The following is a 16,792-nucleotide window of genomic DNA, read 5'->3' on the forward strand; positions in this document are numbered from 1 at the left end:
TGAATTATGCTATACCAACCATGAATTCATGAAATTATGAATAATTGATAAAGAAAAAAAACAATAGAAATGATCACCTAGGAGAATGGATACTGATTCATCCTCATTTGCATTCAACATTAACTTTGGATTTTCTTTGGGAAAAACTAACTTCAATCTCACAAATTTTAGTCGAAAATAAAATTGTACCCTTAGACATTTGGTAACAATATTCTCGTCCAATCTGTACTGGTGGACCCGTATGGGCTTCACGACGCGGGCTATGCATGTATTTGTTAACCATGTTATACGGGTGGAAGTGGATGTTGATTAGAGATGCATCAGTGTACCCTAGTGGACTAGCTTCAGAGATCACCAGTTAATTACCGAGGCCCATAATACAGATTATTAAGGTTTATTGCTAGTTCAAATTCCAGTTAAATCAAGAACTGATCCAGTTTATTCGGAGCTATATTTGTAAACACTGACTGTAAAAACGCCGAAATCGATAAATCTTTTTTACATTCTAATTCATACAGTTTAAAAACTACATCAAACACTAAAGGATATTTGTTGTTTTTATTGTTTCATCATTATGCTATTTGATATATATGCGTATATATTTTTCAGCATCCATCCTACTATTGGCCGGCAGCCATGGTGGAGTGCAGGGCGGAAAAAGAAAATTAATTTACATAAAATATTTGTTTCAAGATGTCATAATGTCATCCAGCATGGCTGTCGTTATGTAGTGATTGCCGAACTTCGATTGTACTTTACATTTAGGAAAGTTATGTCTATGTAACATGCGTCATTGATATACACCTATTTCAGAAATCGTTGTCGCACCAAAAGCCTCAAGCTACAAGCCAAGACCGCAGAGAACGCCGGTACTTTTAGCTGTAATTAGTTTATTCATGGTGCATTTTCATTTATTGAGTTCACAAATTGTTCCAAGCAAGTTTCTCTGCTTGAGATGATAATATTAGTGGAGAGCTATAGCCACTTGCATGAACCAAGAATAAATAAATTCGGTAATCAAAAGTACCGATGTTCTCTGGAGCCTTGACTTGTTACTTGAGGCTCTTGGTGCGACAACGATTTTCGAAATAGGTGTATATGATACTGAGAGTTATGCAGAATTTATGTACTTTCCTAGGAGAGCCTATTTTACTTTCGTTTTGGAGGGAGAAAAAAAAGGAAAATAGACTCTGCTTGCAACGAAGAATTTATGTAACTCAATAAAAAGATGCAACCGTTTTGGTATTATGCGAGACGGGAAGCGTGATAGGCGTCTAGAAATCGTTCAACTTCCGTATATAAAGGAGATTGTGGAAGAGTCTGTAATCAGACGGTACATTCTGTGTAGGTTATATAACATAACATGTTACCACCCGTGAAGCCAGTGTAGCTTCCTCTACCACTGCATGTACATGAGAAAGCTTTCTGGCCAGAACCATTGACTCCTATTTCTTGTTCTACTGTATCTGCTATATTGGATGAACATGATGTGTGCAGGATTTTTTTTCCCTGTAAAAGAAATTTTAATTCAAAAGAATGCTTAACACTAGCTCTTGAAAAGAACTCTGTGGGAAGACTTCATTATTTATCTATTTTACATTTATATTCGACACACTGTACATTCTCTACTGACTACGTACATTTAATATTAAGTAGTATGCACTAAATTCTCACATCAGATGTTGATTTTACGAAAAATCCTTATGTCAAGAGAAAGAACAACACATCAAACAATTTCTGTTTGAATATATATAAGACATCTCCAAACTCTTAATGGAAAATGTCTAGCCCAAGCTTGCATCAATTCATAATTGATTTCCATTCCTGCATGTATACAATTGACTTACCGCATTCTCAATAACGCTTACAGAACTTAGAGCATTTCCATCGGCTAATATCCCAGTACTTCCCCGTCTGATCACTAAACATTGTGAAAGATCCGCTCCAGACGAGGCATCAATCTATTTTATTTGTAAATGGAAATATTAATTACTAACGTTAGACGTTTCTAGTCTCTTGTGACTTTTTTCCTAAACCAGATGAAACTGCAGCTTTTTGAAAATAGAAATATGTAAATGGCTGATCTTAGAGTATGGATGTTGAACGGTGACCACGTGTTTCATGACATTCATTCAGCTGATTGATGTCAATCTTTGCACCTTGGTGTCTGTATATTTCGCACAAAATATCGAGATATTCTGCTAAAGTTTTCCTTATATGCATGTCAAACTATATGGATTGCAAGCTATCAAGAGGTGCTATCTGGTATACAACTTAACCCTTTGATAAATATATACATACCTTTGCTATTAAAGTGTCATTGATGTTGGTAATGGTGTTTGATAGAGACGCGTCTGCTGCTTTTAGAATTGTTGTAGTAGTTTGTAACTAGTTCCAAACAGAAACGGGATGTTAGAATTTAAAATTTTCGCGGTCTACAGCAAAAAAGGAATATGAGCAAAAGAAAAAAAGATACAGATTGAGGGAGGGACGCAAAAAGTATGCATTATAGATAATGGGCAGAAATTAAAATGGGAGATCTGCGTACTAACTAGCACCTCCCTACTAAATGGGATAGGTTCTTAAGGCGATAATACACTAAAGAGAGGTAAGGTTGTTTGCTTACTGGAAAATGCAAGTGACCTCAAGCATGGCAAAGTAAATAATGAAAATTATACTGGATACTCGGATATGTACCCGACAAGACAGGAGCGATTAAACACTGGAATGTTAAAGATATAGAGGCCAGAAGAAGAAAATATAAGATTTTACCTCTGAACTTAACGTGTTGTTCACTGTCTGAAGATTCCCCAAGATAGTGGAATCACTTGCTTTCAGTTGGTAAATAGTATCGTTTAACTATAAAGAAATTAAGACATCAAATAATATTTCGTACAAAATGCAGAAACCATGCACATGATCAGTACATACTTTACTACCACAATTCTAAATTGAAAGTACCTTTGAAACATCGTTCTGTTCCTTCACTTCTTGTGCTGCTAGTCGTGTAGTGATGGTGGCGTCATCTGCTTTGCTCATGTCTATGGTGTCATTGATGGTTTTCTGCAGAAGGTTGACATCGTTCTGTTCCTTGGCTTCTTGTGCTGCTAGTCGTGTAGTGATGGTGGTGTCATCTGCTTTGCTCATGTCTATGGTGTCATTGATGGCCTTCTGCAGAAGGTTGACATCGTTCTGTTCCTTCGCTTCTTGTGCTGCTAGTCGTGTAGTGATGGTGGTGTCATCTGCTTTGCTCATGTCTATGGTGTCATTGATGGCCTTCTGCAGAAGGTTGACATCGTTCTGTTCCTTCGCTTCTTGTGCTGCTAGTCGTGTAGTAATGGTGGTGTCATCTGCTTTGCTCATGTCTATGGTGTCATTGATGGCCTTCTGCAAAAGGTTGACATCGTTCTGTTCCTTCGCTTCTTGTGCTGCTAGTCGTGTAGTTATTATGGTATCGTCTGCTTTGCTCATGTCTATGGTGTCATTGATGGCCTTCTGCAGATTGTCTCTCGTTTGATTTAGAGTTGTATAAAGAAAGTTGACATCGTTCTGTTCCTTAGTCTCTTGTGCTGCTAGTCGTGTAGTAATGGTGGTGTCATCTGCTTTGCTCATGTCTATGGTGTCATTGATGGCCTTCTGTAGAAGGTTGACATCGTTCTGTTCCTTCGCTTCTTGTGCTGCTAGTCGTGTAGTTATTATGGTATCGTCTGCTTTGCTCATGTCTATGGTGTCATTGATGGCCTTCTGCAGATTGTCTCTCGTTTGATTTAGAGTTGTATAAAGAAGATTGACATCGTTCTGTTCCTTAGCCTCTTGTGCTGCTAGTCGTGTAGTAATGGTGGTGTCATCTGCTTTGCTCATGTCTATGGTGTCATTGATGGCCTTCTGCAGAAGGTTGACATCGTTCTGTTCCTTCGTCTCTTGTGCTGCTAGTCGTGTAGTAATGGTGGTATCGTCTGATTTGCTCATGTCTATAGTGTCATTGATGGCCTTCTGCAGATTGTCTCTCGTTTGATTTAGAGTTGCATAAAGAAGATTGACATCGTTCTGTTCCTTCGTCTCTTGTGCTGCTAGTCGTGTAGTAATGGTGGTATCATCTGCTTTGCTCATGTCTATAGTGTCATTGATGGCCTTCTGCAGATTGTCTCTCGTTTGATTTAGAGTTGTATAAAGAAGATTGACATCGTTCTGTTCCTTCGTCTCTTGTGCTGCTAGTCGTGTAGTAATGGTGGTATCGTCTGCTTTGCTCATGTCTATAGTGTCATTGATGGCCTTCTGCAGATTGTCTCTCGTTTGATTTAGAGTTGTATAAAGAAGATTGACATCGTTCTGTTCCTTCGCTTCTTGTGCCGCTAGTCGTGTAGTGATGGTGGTGTCATCTGCTTTGCTCATGTCTATGGTGTCATTGATGGCCTTCTGTAGAAGGTTGACATCGTTCTGTTCCTTCACCTCTTGTGCCGCTAGTCGTGTAGTGATGGTGGTGTCATCTGCTTTGCTCATGTCTATGGAATCATTGATGGCCTTCTGTAGAAGGTTGATATCGTTCTGTTCCTTCACCTCTTGTGCCGCTAGTCGTGTAGTAATGGTGGTATCGTCTGCTTTGCTCATGTCTATGGTGTCATTGATGGCCTTCTGCAGATGGTCTCTCGTTTGATTTAGATTTGTATAAAGAAAGTTGACATCGTTCTGTTCCTTCGCTTCTTGTGCTGCTGGTCGTGTAGTGATGGTGGTGTCATCTGCTTTGCTAATATCTATGGTGTCATTGATTGCCTTCTGCAAACGGTTAACGTCATAATCTTCTTTGTCCTCTTGTGCTTTTATTCTTTCTCTTGTCGTTACATTTGCCTGCTGCAGTTCTTCAATTTTCTTCCGAAGGTCTATAATCATGTCATAAAGCTGTTTATTTGAAAGCTGAAAACCAACTTGTGGATCCACACCTGTGGATTATACAGTCATAGTTACTGATGTGTTACAGCAATATCCATGAACTAAAATTGATATGATTGACTTATGTAACCAAGTCAAGTGCATTCTACAAATAGATTTTCGTACGTTGGACAGCAGACTTCGTGTGTTTATAATTTTCCTTATAATTTTTAAACTATTTCTTTTGGCACAAACAACATTTGGCACCGCTACCCATGCATAAAACTTGAAATGCTCGCAAGGCAACGATGCGATTATTAATTTGTTCAGTTCATTCAACTAGCAATTTTAAGAGAAGATCCGTATAGCTCATTGTTCATATTTAAGACTGCTACCGTCCTTCCGACACTTCACTGTAATTAGTCTTGTAACATGGATACACAGAGGATTTTACTAAATTGCAAGAAAGAGCACAAAGTACTAGCTTTCTTCTCTTTTTAGTGAAAGAAAATTGCATTTGCTGCTAAATTTGCCGCTTCATTTTGTTTCTTTTTTCAAAACTTCTTTTTATTTGTCCAAAAAAATAAAATAAAATAAAATAAAAGAAGAAGAAGAAGAAGAAGAAAGAAAATTAAAAGAAACAACAATGTGAAGTTCATGCACAAACTATTCCGCCCTTCAGTGAAAACACTTAGCTTGTTATGCCATTATATAAAAGCCGATGACGACATAAAAGCACTATAGTTATTTGACAGCCCTTATTGTTTCATTGTTTTTAAGCGGTGTCATCTTGCAGATATCAATTCAAGAACGAATTTATAAACTGGCAAATTTTGAAATTACCACATGGAAGACCAAGTAATTGCTAACAATTTGATCTTTAGCTTTTCTTGAATTTCTTATTTTTATTTCTTATTCTTTTATACAGCTATATGCGGGAGCGTGTTATATTGTAATTAGTATTCTAATTGAAAAATGATAATGAATTGAATAGGCCCTTTGCAGCTAGTGGTCACGTGCTTGGATACCGCTTAGCAACACAAAACTGGAGAGCAAGCCTTCCAGTAAACAAAAGTTGTAATAGGTCAAGCACGCGTGGTTTTATACGATAGTTTCATCGTTCAAAACGCTTAATCCTTTTGCCCTATCTACAAACACAGTAAGATAATCTTAAATTCTCTCCTTTGGACTCGATTTTTGGTTCGAAGTAACGATATTCTTCGCGTTATCGCGAAAAAATTGTCACCGCCGGCCCGCTCGACGGCTGAAAAACATGGCGACTTCGCAAGGTATGTACTTCAAAACTCTCCTTTTTTTTGGTTTCTTTTCAATTATTGGACTTCTAAAATCTCTAAAATAACAGTTTAGATTGTGAATGGTGATCGATTGTAATTGGACGGCATTTTAATGGACGATTTGTTTATTTTTTGTGAGAGTGATTCCACGTCTAAAGTCAAGACTAACCCATGTTTACATATATTCGCTGTAGATGTTAGAACTCCCGACGAGCCATCACATACCAAGAAAAATTCTTCGTACCATTGTTGTGTTCCCTTGTGTAACGGAGATTCTCGATATCATCCTGATTTAAAGTTTCACCGCTTACCAGGCCGTGCAAGGGATGAGCAATTGAAAAAGGAATGGCTGGTGAAGATACGAAGAGATGTGGGCCCACACTTCAAGGTATATAGGAATCTAACAATATCAATGCACAATACGAATTGCCTGTGGATCTTTAAAAAACTGTAATGAAGATAAAAATAGTTGAATACAGTTACATTGTTATTAAAAGGACATTTGATTTATAATAGGTTAACAAAAGTACCAGAGTGTGCTCAAAACACTTCACTGAGGAAGATTACAATCCTCCCACTGATTCTGGACGTCAGTTGCTAAAAAGAGAAGCTGTACCATCAATCTTTGACTGGTCAACCAAATCCAAAGCAAGAAGAAAGATAATTCGACAAGTAGATAGGTAATGAATATCACATATTTCTACTTCAATACATTTCATTTAGACTTGACTGATGGAATTGTACTTGATGTTTATTTTGGTTTAAACCAAAATAATTTTATAATTTTAATAATTTAGTCTTTTATAATTTTTTATTTAGTGTGAACTGAGTGTGAACTGAGTGTCATCATAATTTCAAAACCTTTTTACAGAGACACTCAGACAGATGAAAGTGATGACAATGAAGATAATAGTCCCAGCACTTCTACAACCTTCAGCATGGATGACCTACAAGCACAAGTCCAGTCACTCAGAGCACAGTTCCAAGATGCACAAAAGCAACTTGAACAAAGTAGAAATGAAACTGCAGCTGCCCTCACTGAAATAAAAAGGGTTAAAGTTGAAGCTGCAAAAGAAATTGAGGACATTAAGAGGCAAGCTGCAGAACAATTAGCACTTAATAAATTTGGGCTTGAGAGATTTGGCACAGACAATGAGATCATAAGATTTTATACAGGTTTCCCATCCTATTTACATATTCAGTTCTTTTTTAAGTTTTTGCAGCCATGTGCTGCACAAATGACATATTGTTATGCCTCTGGAGAAAGAGAAAGTAGACCAGACTCAAGAAATATGCTTCTTGTGGATGAATTGTTTATGTTTTGTGTACGCCTCAAACTAGGTCTATTCGGACAGGATTTAGCTCATAGGTTCCGAATACATAAATCGTCAGTTTGCAGGAAATTGATCACATGGACTAATTTTTTGTATTTTCTTCTTGGTAGTCAAGTGATCTGGCCTTCAAGGCAAGATGTTGATAGGTTTATGCCAGAAGGTTTTAAAAAGCTTTATGCAAGCACACGTCATTTTAGATTGTACAGAGATTTTTGTTCAAACACCTACCTCCCTACTACTTCAGTCGCAGCTTTATTCTAGTTATAAGAGTAATACTACACTCAAGGGTTTGATAGGCATTACCCCTAATGGAGCTATTAGCTTCGTTTCTAGCCTTTACACAGGGGGGATTAGTGATAAGGAAATCACAAGGTGCAGCGGCATTCTAGATTTGTTAGAACCTGGTGATTCAGTCATGGCAGACAAAGGGTTTGACATTGAAGATTTACTTAGGGAGAAGCGGGTAGAGTTAAATATTCCTCCGTTTCTTGAAAGTCAGGAACAATTCTCTGCCGCAGATGTTCAAAAAACAAAGACACTAGCAAGTCTTAGAATTCATGTCGAGAGGGCAATAAGAAGAGTCAAAGAGTACCACTTTTTTGATTCAGATGTGCCATTGTCCACTTTAGGTTCAGTCAATCAGTTATATACTGTAGCCTGCCTCCTTACAAATTTTCAAGGCCCACTTATTTTATCCAATGGTAATAATGAGGCATAGTGTCTGTAAGAAGTTGGTGAATGTATGATTAATGTGGCTTACATAACCCATTAGATAATCTTTAATGCAGGTTGGTTTATCATGTGTCTTGGATTGCTTTTTGTAACTATTTCAATTTGTTTGTAAATGAAAACTCAAAAAAAAAAACTAATGAACAAACACAAAATCTAAATAGCACAAATAAATATAATACTAATATGATATAAATATAATAAAAAATAAATTAAGAATTTAATTAAGATTTTTTTTCTAATCTAAAATATCCTTCAATGTTTTTTCCTCAGTTTTTAAATTTCAGTTATTAGATTAACGGCCGTCGAGACTCTAGTCGGCAAACTGAGAGACATCAATCTTCGCGGGTCGAAACAACGACAATAGCAGTTCTACCCATCCACTGGCAGCAACAGGTGTACGACGACCTCATTCGCGACGAAGCTCTCGGTGTCATTGCCTTGAAGGCCAGATCACTTGACTACCAAGAAGAAAATACAAAAAATTAGTCCATGTGATCAATTTCCTGCAAACTGACGATTTATGTATTCGGAACCTATGAGCTAAATCCTGTCCGAATAGACCTAGTTTGAGGCGTACACAAAACATAAACAATTCATCCACAAGAAGCATATTTCTTGAGTCTGGTCTACTTTCTCTTTCTCCAGAGGCATAACAATATGTCATTTGTGCAGCACATGGCTGCAAAAACTTAAAAAAGAACTGAATATGTAAATAGGATGGGAAACCTGTATAAAATCTTATGATCTCATTGTCTGTGCCAAATCTCTCAAGCCCAAATTTATTAAGTGCTAATTGTTCTGCAGCTTGCCTCTTAATGTCCTCAATTTCTTTTGCAGCTTCAACTTTAACCCTTTTTATTTCAGTGAGGGCAGCTGCAGTTTCATTTCTACTTTGTTCAAGTTGCTTTTGTGCATCTTGGAACTGTGCTCTGAGTGACTGGACTTGTGCTTGTAGGTCATCCATGCTGAAGGTTGTAGAAGTGCTGGGACTATTATCTTCATTGTCATCACTTTCATCTGTCTGAGTGTCTCTGTAAAAAGGTTTTGAAATTATGATGACACTCAGTTCACACTCAGTTCACACTAAATAAAAAATTATAAAAGACTAAATTATTAAAATTATAAAATTATTTTGGTTTAAACCAAAATAAACATCAAGTACAATTCCATCAGTCAAGTCTAAATGAAATGTATTGAAGTAGAAATATGTGATATTCATTACCTATCTACTTGTCGAATTATCTTTCTTCTTGCTTTGGATTTGGTTGACCAGTCAAAGATTGATGGTACAGCTTCTCTTTTTAGCAACTGACGTCCAGAATCAGTGGGAGGATTGTAATCTTCCTCAGTGAAGTGTTTTGAGCACACTCTGGTACTTTTGTTAACCTATTATAAATCAAATGTCCTTTTAATAACAATGTAACTGTATTCAACTATTTTTATCTTCATTACAGTTTTTTAAAGATCCACAGGCAATTCGTATTGTGCATTGATATTGTTAGATTCCTATATACCTTGAAGTGTGGGCCCACATCTCTTCGTATCTTCACCAGCCATTCCTTTTTCAATTGCTCATCCCTTGCACGGCCTGGTAAGCGGTGAAACTTTAAATCAGGATGATATCGAGAATCTCCGTTACACAAGGGAACACAACAATGGTACGAAGAATTTTTCTTGGTATGTGATGGCTCGTCGGGAGTTCTAACATCTACAGCGAATATATGTAAACATGGGTTAGTCTTGACTTTAGACGTGGAATCACTCTCACAAAAAATAAACAAATCGTCCATTAAAATGCCGTCCAATTACAATCGATCACCATTCACAATCTAAACTGTTATTTTAGAGATTTTAGAAGTCCAATAATTGAAAAGAAACCAAAAAAAAGGAGAGTTTTGAAGTACATACCTTGCGAAGTCGCCATGTTTTTCAGCCGTCGAGCGGGCCGGCGGTGACAATTTTTTCGCGATAACGCGAAGAATATCGTTACTTCGAACCAAAAATCGAGTCCAAAGGAGAGAATTTAAGATTATCTTACTGTGTTTGTAGATAGGGCAAAAGGATTAAGCGTTTTGAACGATGAAACTATCGTATAAAACCACGCGTGCTTGACCTATTACAACTTTTGTTTACTGGAAGGCTTGCTCTCCAGTTTTGTGTTGCTAAGCGGTATCCAAGCACGTGACCACTAGCTGCAAAGGGCCTATTAATTGAATTCAGTAAATACTAAGCTCTGATACTCAGAAAATCAGCCTTTGCACCTTTGATTATTCAGTATATTCGACGTATGCATTCTCTCTATTAACTATTAACAATGTTATTCGTGCTTTGTTTGTTGGCGTCTGTATATGTGCACATGTGCTTATAAAATTGATAAGATGCACATTTGTTTTGTTAGCAATTTACAAAATCCTCTGATTGATTCAAATACAGTTTAGAAAACTAAATATGTTTATAATGAATAGTGTAAAGTCATAAGGTGTCTTTCCGTTTAATTGTCGATAAGTTTGTGATCAAAAAAATCTGTAAATAATTAGATGTCCAACTAAATGATGTTAAAACAAGTCAAGTGTAACATAACACATGTATCGTACCTTCTTGTTGATTTGAACTCCCATCGCTAATGTTTATCGTACCCGTAACAAGTAGCAAACACAAAACCATAGCCGTAGCTGACACCAAAACCACCAAAAACAAGATAAACTTGGCAATCCCCGACAGTCCTGATGCCTGTTTTTCAGCCGGTTCCGCAATGCCGAAAGATTGCATAGAGTTCTTTCTCAAAGTATTTCTGTTTTCTTCTAAAACTTTACCAGCTGCAACGTGAACTGGATCTTCAAAGAAGTCTTCACCAAATATGGGATTCTTGATAATCCCTTCTTCGTGGCCAAACGAGCTCATGGTTAAACAATTATCCCAACTGAGAGAAGTCCATTTCCTTCGCGAAAGAGCCGTTGTCGTCTTTTCACATGGTTGCACTTTGACAAAAAATACTCTTGGTGAACTATTTTAAAATTGTTTAATTGACCTAATTCTGACGATCACAAGATGTTTGCGCCGTCATTCTGATCTAATGAGATAGTACAAGCTATATATCCCAATCTTTCTTAATCGACTTTTTGAGCCTATATGACAGAAAAAATCGTTAAAAAATATTTGGAGCTATTTTTTTTAGAAATAATTTAAGCTAATACTCCAATAACGATGTTTTAATTTAAAGGTATGCGAGTAAATAATTGATAGTGACGTTAATATTAAGTGGAATGCAACAGATAAGTAGTGCAATTTAGTTGTGGGATACGGCTGAAAAAGTCGACCTTCATTGGCAAAAGATCCCATCGTCAGTCTTTTATTTATATTTATATTTTATTTTATCTTTTTTTAAATTTTGCACGATGAAAGGACATCATACTTGAAGTAAAATAAGCAAATAAAAAATGGGTGTCCCCGACTTCGTTTAGCCGTCAGAATAGGTGGAAGCTCACCATTTTTACGGTAAAAACACGCGATCAAGGTAAACATGAAAAGCTGGCAAAAATTAGTTATATTTTATTAAAAAATTTAAATTGGTCGTCCCCATTTTTCACAGAACACTTGAAAATAACCAAATAACTTGTTTAAAACGAAATTTCTGTTAAAAATTAGAAATATCAAATGTTATTGTGCTATAAGTGTGGATTTGAAGCATTCGCGTAACGTGAAATTCTACTCCAATTATACACAAAATACGTAGTTTCGATTTGATCCCATCGTCAGATTTTTAAAAATTTTTCTCTAAAAATAAGTATTACTGAGTACTTTCAAAAACGAAATAAAAAGGGTGTGCCCGACTTCTATTTAGAGCTATAAGAGACTAAAGACGTTTTTATAATATTTTGCTTATCAAAACATTGGAATGACGTCATCACGATGAACGTGCGCTCACTAAATTCATGCGTAGAAAGGATGCGCGCAAACAATGCCCATGAACGTCCTTAAGATAAGGGGGCACTTCTCGCTATTTACTCTCTGGTCGTCAGTGACATTTCTTCTCATCTCTTCTTCCTAGATCTCTTTCACTGGTTTTCAGTGATGTTGTTGTTCCCTTCTGCATTACCAAGATTGGGAACAATGTGGCACGAATTATTTAGCTGATCTCTCCTTTGACTGATAAGATATGATCTTGGAAAACTCTCAGTTTTCATTGTCAGTTCATGATAGAAATTGTCCCCTACTGAAAATTTGTCAAGTAGAAACAGGATTTGCTCTTTTTTTTTCTTTTCTGCTAGTGGAATAAGATCAATTTTTTGGTGATTCCCTGTCTCTTCTCTGCAGAGTTGCTGTTTCATCCAGAGCTGATGTAATGCACATTTTCCAGATTTCACTTCTTTTAGTGTCAGGCTTTCTAGCTCGACCCCAAATGCTTTTGAAAACCAAAGAGCTAAGTTGGCCCTGCTCATTAAAGCACTTAAAGTTCTTGTTTTATTTTTAGCTTCAGAAATATATTTTGTCCGTCAGAGAAACAGGGAAAAGAAACTATCCGAATTGGACCACTTTTAGGTAAGTTATTTACTCACAACCTAGCCAAAATATTCACATGATACTTGTGTAAACAACTGGAAGTTTAAGGTAATTCCCTTGAAAGAAATTTTGCCAATAACTTTGTCCTGAAACTTTGCATGGACAATAATTATGTTATGGACATTTAAAAACTGCAATAAAAAGATGGGGTCACCATTCTCGTTTTTTCGCTAGTTGCTCTCGAAATATGTCAATTTATGGGTTTTTTAGTGAAATGCGGTAGCAACCGGAAGCCGTAAACAAGAACCTTAATTCAAAGTACTTTCATTTAACAAAACGTACTTATAACTCGAAGTTTACTAGATAATCTACACTATTAAATCCATCAAAGTCATTGGATGACTATGATTCTTGAACTATTAGTGAAAAATGCAGGTATGAACGTCCAAAAATTGCACATGTCAACTATTCTCATCGAAATATTTCAAAATCTGTCCAATAAACTTTCCTTCATATTTTGATATATAATGGCGAGCATCGCAGTTATCAAAAATCTGAAATAAAAAATGGGAGTCACAATTCTCGTTTTTGATTTATCTTGAAAAAACATATCAAAATAGTCGAAAACTGACACTTTTCCGAGTGGAGCTTGGGGCGAGTCAGATAAAAATCGAAATTTCTCTACTCATAAAAGAGAAAAAAGGGAAAATTGGTTTTGAACATGTTTCTTATTTAGTTTCCGAAAGAAAAAAGCCTAAAATTTGGTAGTTACATGCTTTAAGTTGCATGCGCAGAAAAATGCGCAGTGCAAAACAAGGGAATTACCTTAAATACGTTTTGCCAAACGAATTTAAGCTATTTTTTGGCGTTAACTTCATAGAATTGTTGGCTATTTATGGAATTTTGAAGGTGGATGTACAGCTGTTCTCCATTTAGTGGGAGGAGTATTTTGGCAAATAACTTGGGAATTCTCTCCTTACTTACAGTTATTGAGAGACAGTGATATGCATTGAAAATCACATACTTTGGAGACGTTTTGCCGAAATGTTTTCATTCGAGACAACAGAGTTACACCACTTCGCGAAGCTGTGGCATGTGTTCACATTTCTAGACGTGCAGACCAAGGGAAACTCATTCGTAGGTACGTAAAGAATTCAATTTTATTATTTATTAAAGACGCCATATTGATAGTTGTAGACAACCGATTACGGCGCATGCTTGGCGGCCATGTTGATAACATTCTTGCCCATGACCTTTCTATCAGAGAAAGCTTTCTCGCCTCTACTCAGGCTTTTCCCTTTAATAATTGTACGCTTCGCTATACACGACGGAAACATTGAATGTAGACTAAAGCACTAGAACGCTTTTTTCCCCCAGACAAAAAAACACAAGAAAACGTCGATAAATTCATTGAAAGCATACTTATTGCCTTTATCATTCCATTATCATCTTATTTGATTTATTATTTTTAACTTCCATTCCTCAATACGGGCCGGCAGCCATGTTGGAAGGCAGGAAAATAAAAATCAATATAATATACATATAAGAAAGCATTCTGTTCCGCCAAGATGTCAATCTGTCATCCAAAATGGCTGCCGTCACGTCTGTGATGATACAGAACTTCGATTGTTCATTCTGATCCATTTAGGAAAACTTGTGTCTTTTAAATAGAATATTTGTATGATACTATATAATACAGACTTATGCAGAACATATGTTATTAATTGATGTAATGCACGCTATTGTGCGAAAATGGAAATGGAGAGTGATTAGGAAACTAAGGGGCATTCCGTGTAGGTTATATAACATAACATGTCACCACCCGTAGAGCCAGTGTAGCCGCTTCCTCTACCACTGCATGTACATGAGAAAGTTTTCTGGCCAGAACCATTGACTGCTACGTCTTGTTCTACTGTATCTGCTATATTGGATGAACATGAGGTGTGTAGGATCTTTTTCCCCTGCAGTAAGAGAAATTTTAATTTAAAAAAGTAATTAAAAAAGCTCCTGAAAAGGAGGATGTTTTAGGGTAACCGTTTGAAATAATGTTTTCCTGTCCTCGTTTAACAATTTCATTGCCAAATATCTGTTAATGTTGTGATTTTCACATCTTGACCGGCTCGTACTTTATTGACGGATCAATAATTTAGTTTACTTCAAAGGATGATGTATTTGACACACGCACTTTGTATTTCCTTGCACAACTATAAGGCATGACATGTCGATTTTTACGGCGATCAGAATCAGATCAGAATTTTTGGAGAAAACCAAAATTTTTCCATTCCTATTTAATAAGAGTTAATTACCGAGAACGGAGGCAGTAAGCCATATAAATCAGTCCCGAGGAAAGCAGGCCCGAGGGATGTATAGGCTTATTGCCAACGTTCGAGGTAATTAAGTATTTCATTTATCAATTGAGAAGGTTTTCTATCAAAGGTTGCTCATTATAAATGCGAACGATCTATATATAGTTATTAACCGGGTTATAACAAAAATAAAGCCTTGTGAATAACAAAGAAAACCGTGTCAATTGAGAAATAACATGATTTACTTACCGCTTCCTCAAGCACGTTTACAACTTTAGAAGAACTCGCATTAACAGCCTCTGGAGCGCTAGCACTTCTGATCACCACACATTGTGAAAGATTTCCAACTCCTGGATCTCCTGGTGGACCCTGGACTCCATTAATACCGTTGGCACCAGCTGGACCTGGAGGTCCAGGCATCTTTGAGACAGCATCGATCTATTTTATTTGAAAATGGAAATATTTATGAAAAGTATTAGACGTTTCTGGTCTATTGTGATTCTTTTTACTAAGCCAGTTATGTACTGCAAGTTTTTGAAATATAAATGTAAGTGGTGATCTTGATGTATGGAAGGTGGACAGTGAGGATTTCATGAGAATCATTTAACTGATTGATGTCAATCTTTGCACCTTGGTGTCTGTCAATCTCGCACAAGATATCAAGATATTCTGCTAAAGTTTTCCTTGTATGTATGTCAAACTATATGGATTGCAAGCTAACAAGAGGTGCTATCTGGTATACAACTCGACCCTTTGATAAATATTTAACAATTATTCGCCGAAGGCAAAGTGAATATTGGGAAATATTTACCGAGACGCGAGCCTTCGAGCGGCGAGGTAAATATTCCCCGATATTCACTGAGCTTGAGGCGAATAATTGTTTTAGTATTTTTAACAGAAGTGAATTTAGTTAATAACGGAGAGAGGTTTTTTTGTCTTTTAAAATTTTATTTACCTTTGTAAGCGGCACAAATTGGCAAACGAACGTGCGCGTGCGCGAGTTATATTCACCTGTAGGTGAATATAGCAGCATAAACGTAAATTGTGGCCAATGAGCGCGCCAGATTTGTTATATTCACTTGTGTAAAAATAGTAAGCATGTATATACCTTTGCTGTTAAAGTGTCATTGATGTTGGTGATGGTGCTTGATAGAGACGTGTCTGCTGCCTGTAGAATTGTTGTGGTAGCTTGTAACTAGTTAAACAAAAACAGAATCTGGATGTTAGAATTTTTACAACTTTTGTATGCTGTCTATAGCAAAAAAAAAAAAAAAAAGGAATATGAACAAAGAAAGATATCATGAGATTTGGGGAGGGATGCAAAAAGTATCCATCATAGAAAACGGACAGATATTAAAATGGGAAGTTCTTAGGGCAATAATACAATAAAAAGAGGCAAGGTTGTTTGCTTGCTTACTGGTAAATGCAAGTGACCTCAAGCATGGCAATGCAAATGAATGACAATTATATACTTTTTTCTATTGGATACTCTGATATGAACCCGAAAAGACAGGACCGTTTATTCACTGGCAAGTTAAAGATCAAGGCAAGTTGAAGAAGAAAAGCATGTAAGATTTTACCTCAGAACTTAACGTGTTGTTCACTGTCTGGAGATTCAACAAGATGGTGGTATGAGTTGCTTTCAGTTGGTTAAGAGTATCGTTTAACTATATATAAAGAAATTAAGACATCAAATAATATTTTGTACAATTGAATATAATGCAGTAACCATGTGCATTCTCAGTACATACTATACTAC

The 16,792-nt window shown here is 36.5% G+C and overlaps 3 protein-coding genes and 1 long non-coding RNA gene across 7 annotated transcripts in view; 2 read left to right on the plus strand and 2 right to left on the minus strand.

The window, feature by feature from the left end:
* Positions 1-559: 559 nt before the first annotated feature.
* On the minus strand, positions 560-11,175 carry LOC148904926 (uncharacterized). The gene is made up of 6 exons (XM_089040838.1): positions 10,822-11,175; positions 2,962-4,937; positions 2,773-2,859; positions 2,302-2,388; positions 1,848-1,961; positions 560-1,509 (listed from the first exon to the last, which is right to left on the minus strand). The coding sequence occupies exons 1-6, from the start codon at positions 11,126-11,128 to the stop codon at positions 1,327-1,329; spliced, it is 2,754 nt and encodes a 917-aa protein (XP_088896964.1). The 5' UTR covers positions 11,129-11,175; the 3' UTR covers positions 560-1,326.
* LOC148904927 (uncharacterized) lies at positions 5,870-8,348 on the plus strand. Of its 2 annotated transcripts, XM_089040846.1 has the most exons (4): positions 5,871-6,155; positions 6,356-6,549; positions 6,678-6,841; positions 7,033-8,348. In XM_089040846.1, the coding sequence occupies exons 1-4, from the start codon at positions 6,140-6,142 to the stop codon at positions 7,754-7,756; spliced, it is 1,098 nt and encodes a 365-aa protein (XP_088896972.1). In that variant the 5' UTR covers positions 5,871-6,139; the 3' UTR covers positions 7,757-8,348. The 2 variants fall into 2 exon arrangements, with proteins under 2 accessions (XP_088896971.1, XP_088896972.1); XM_089040845.1 differs by having other exon boundaries at positions 5,870-6,549.
* On the minus strand, positions 8,423-10,418 carry LOC148904928 (uncharacterized). 3 transcript variants are annotated; one of them, XM_089040848.1, is made up of 4 exons: positions 10,136-10,418; positions 9,742-9,935; positions 9,450-9,613; positions 8,423-9,258 (listed from the first exon to the last, which is right to left on the minus strand). In XM_089040848.1, the coding sequence occupies exons 1-4, from the start codon at positions 10,149-10,151 to the stop codon at positions 8,658-8,660; spliced, it is 975 nt and encodes a 324-aa protein (XP_088896974.1). In that variant the 5' UTR covers positions 10,152-10,418; the 3' UTR covers positions 8,423-8,657. The 3 variants fall into 3 exon arrangements, with proteins under 3 accessions (XP_088896974.1, XP_088896975.1, XP_088896973.1); XM_089040849.1 differs by having other exon boundaries at positions 8,423-8,685; positions 9,037-9,258; positions 9,742-10,418; XM_089040847.1 differs by having other exon boundaries at positions 9,742-10,418.
* Positions 11,176-13,756: 2,581 nt separating the features above from the next.
* LOC116289372 (uncharacterized) overlaps positions 13,757-16,792 on the plus strand; it is a 66,467-nt gene continuing 63,431 nt past the window's right edge. Inside the window, exon 1 of the long non-coding RNA XR_016121844.1 lies at positions 13,757-13,868. This is a non-coding gene — a long non-coding RNA (uncharacterized LOC116289372). The remainder of the gene's footprint in view (positions 13,869-16,792) is intronic.

Source organism: Actinia tenebrosa, unplaced genomic scaffold (assembly GCF_029948245.1).
Source record: "Actinia tenebrosa isolate PJP-AT-01 unplaced genomic scaffold, QUT_ActTen_1.0 PGA_scaffold8__29_contigs__length_14323225, whole genome shotgun sequence".
Lineage (NCBI taxonomy): Eukaryota > Metazoa > Cnidaria > Anthozoa > Actiniaria > Actiniidae > Actinia > Actinia tenebrosa.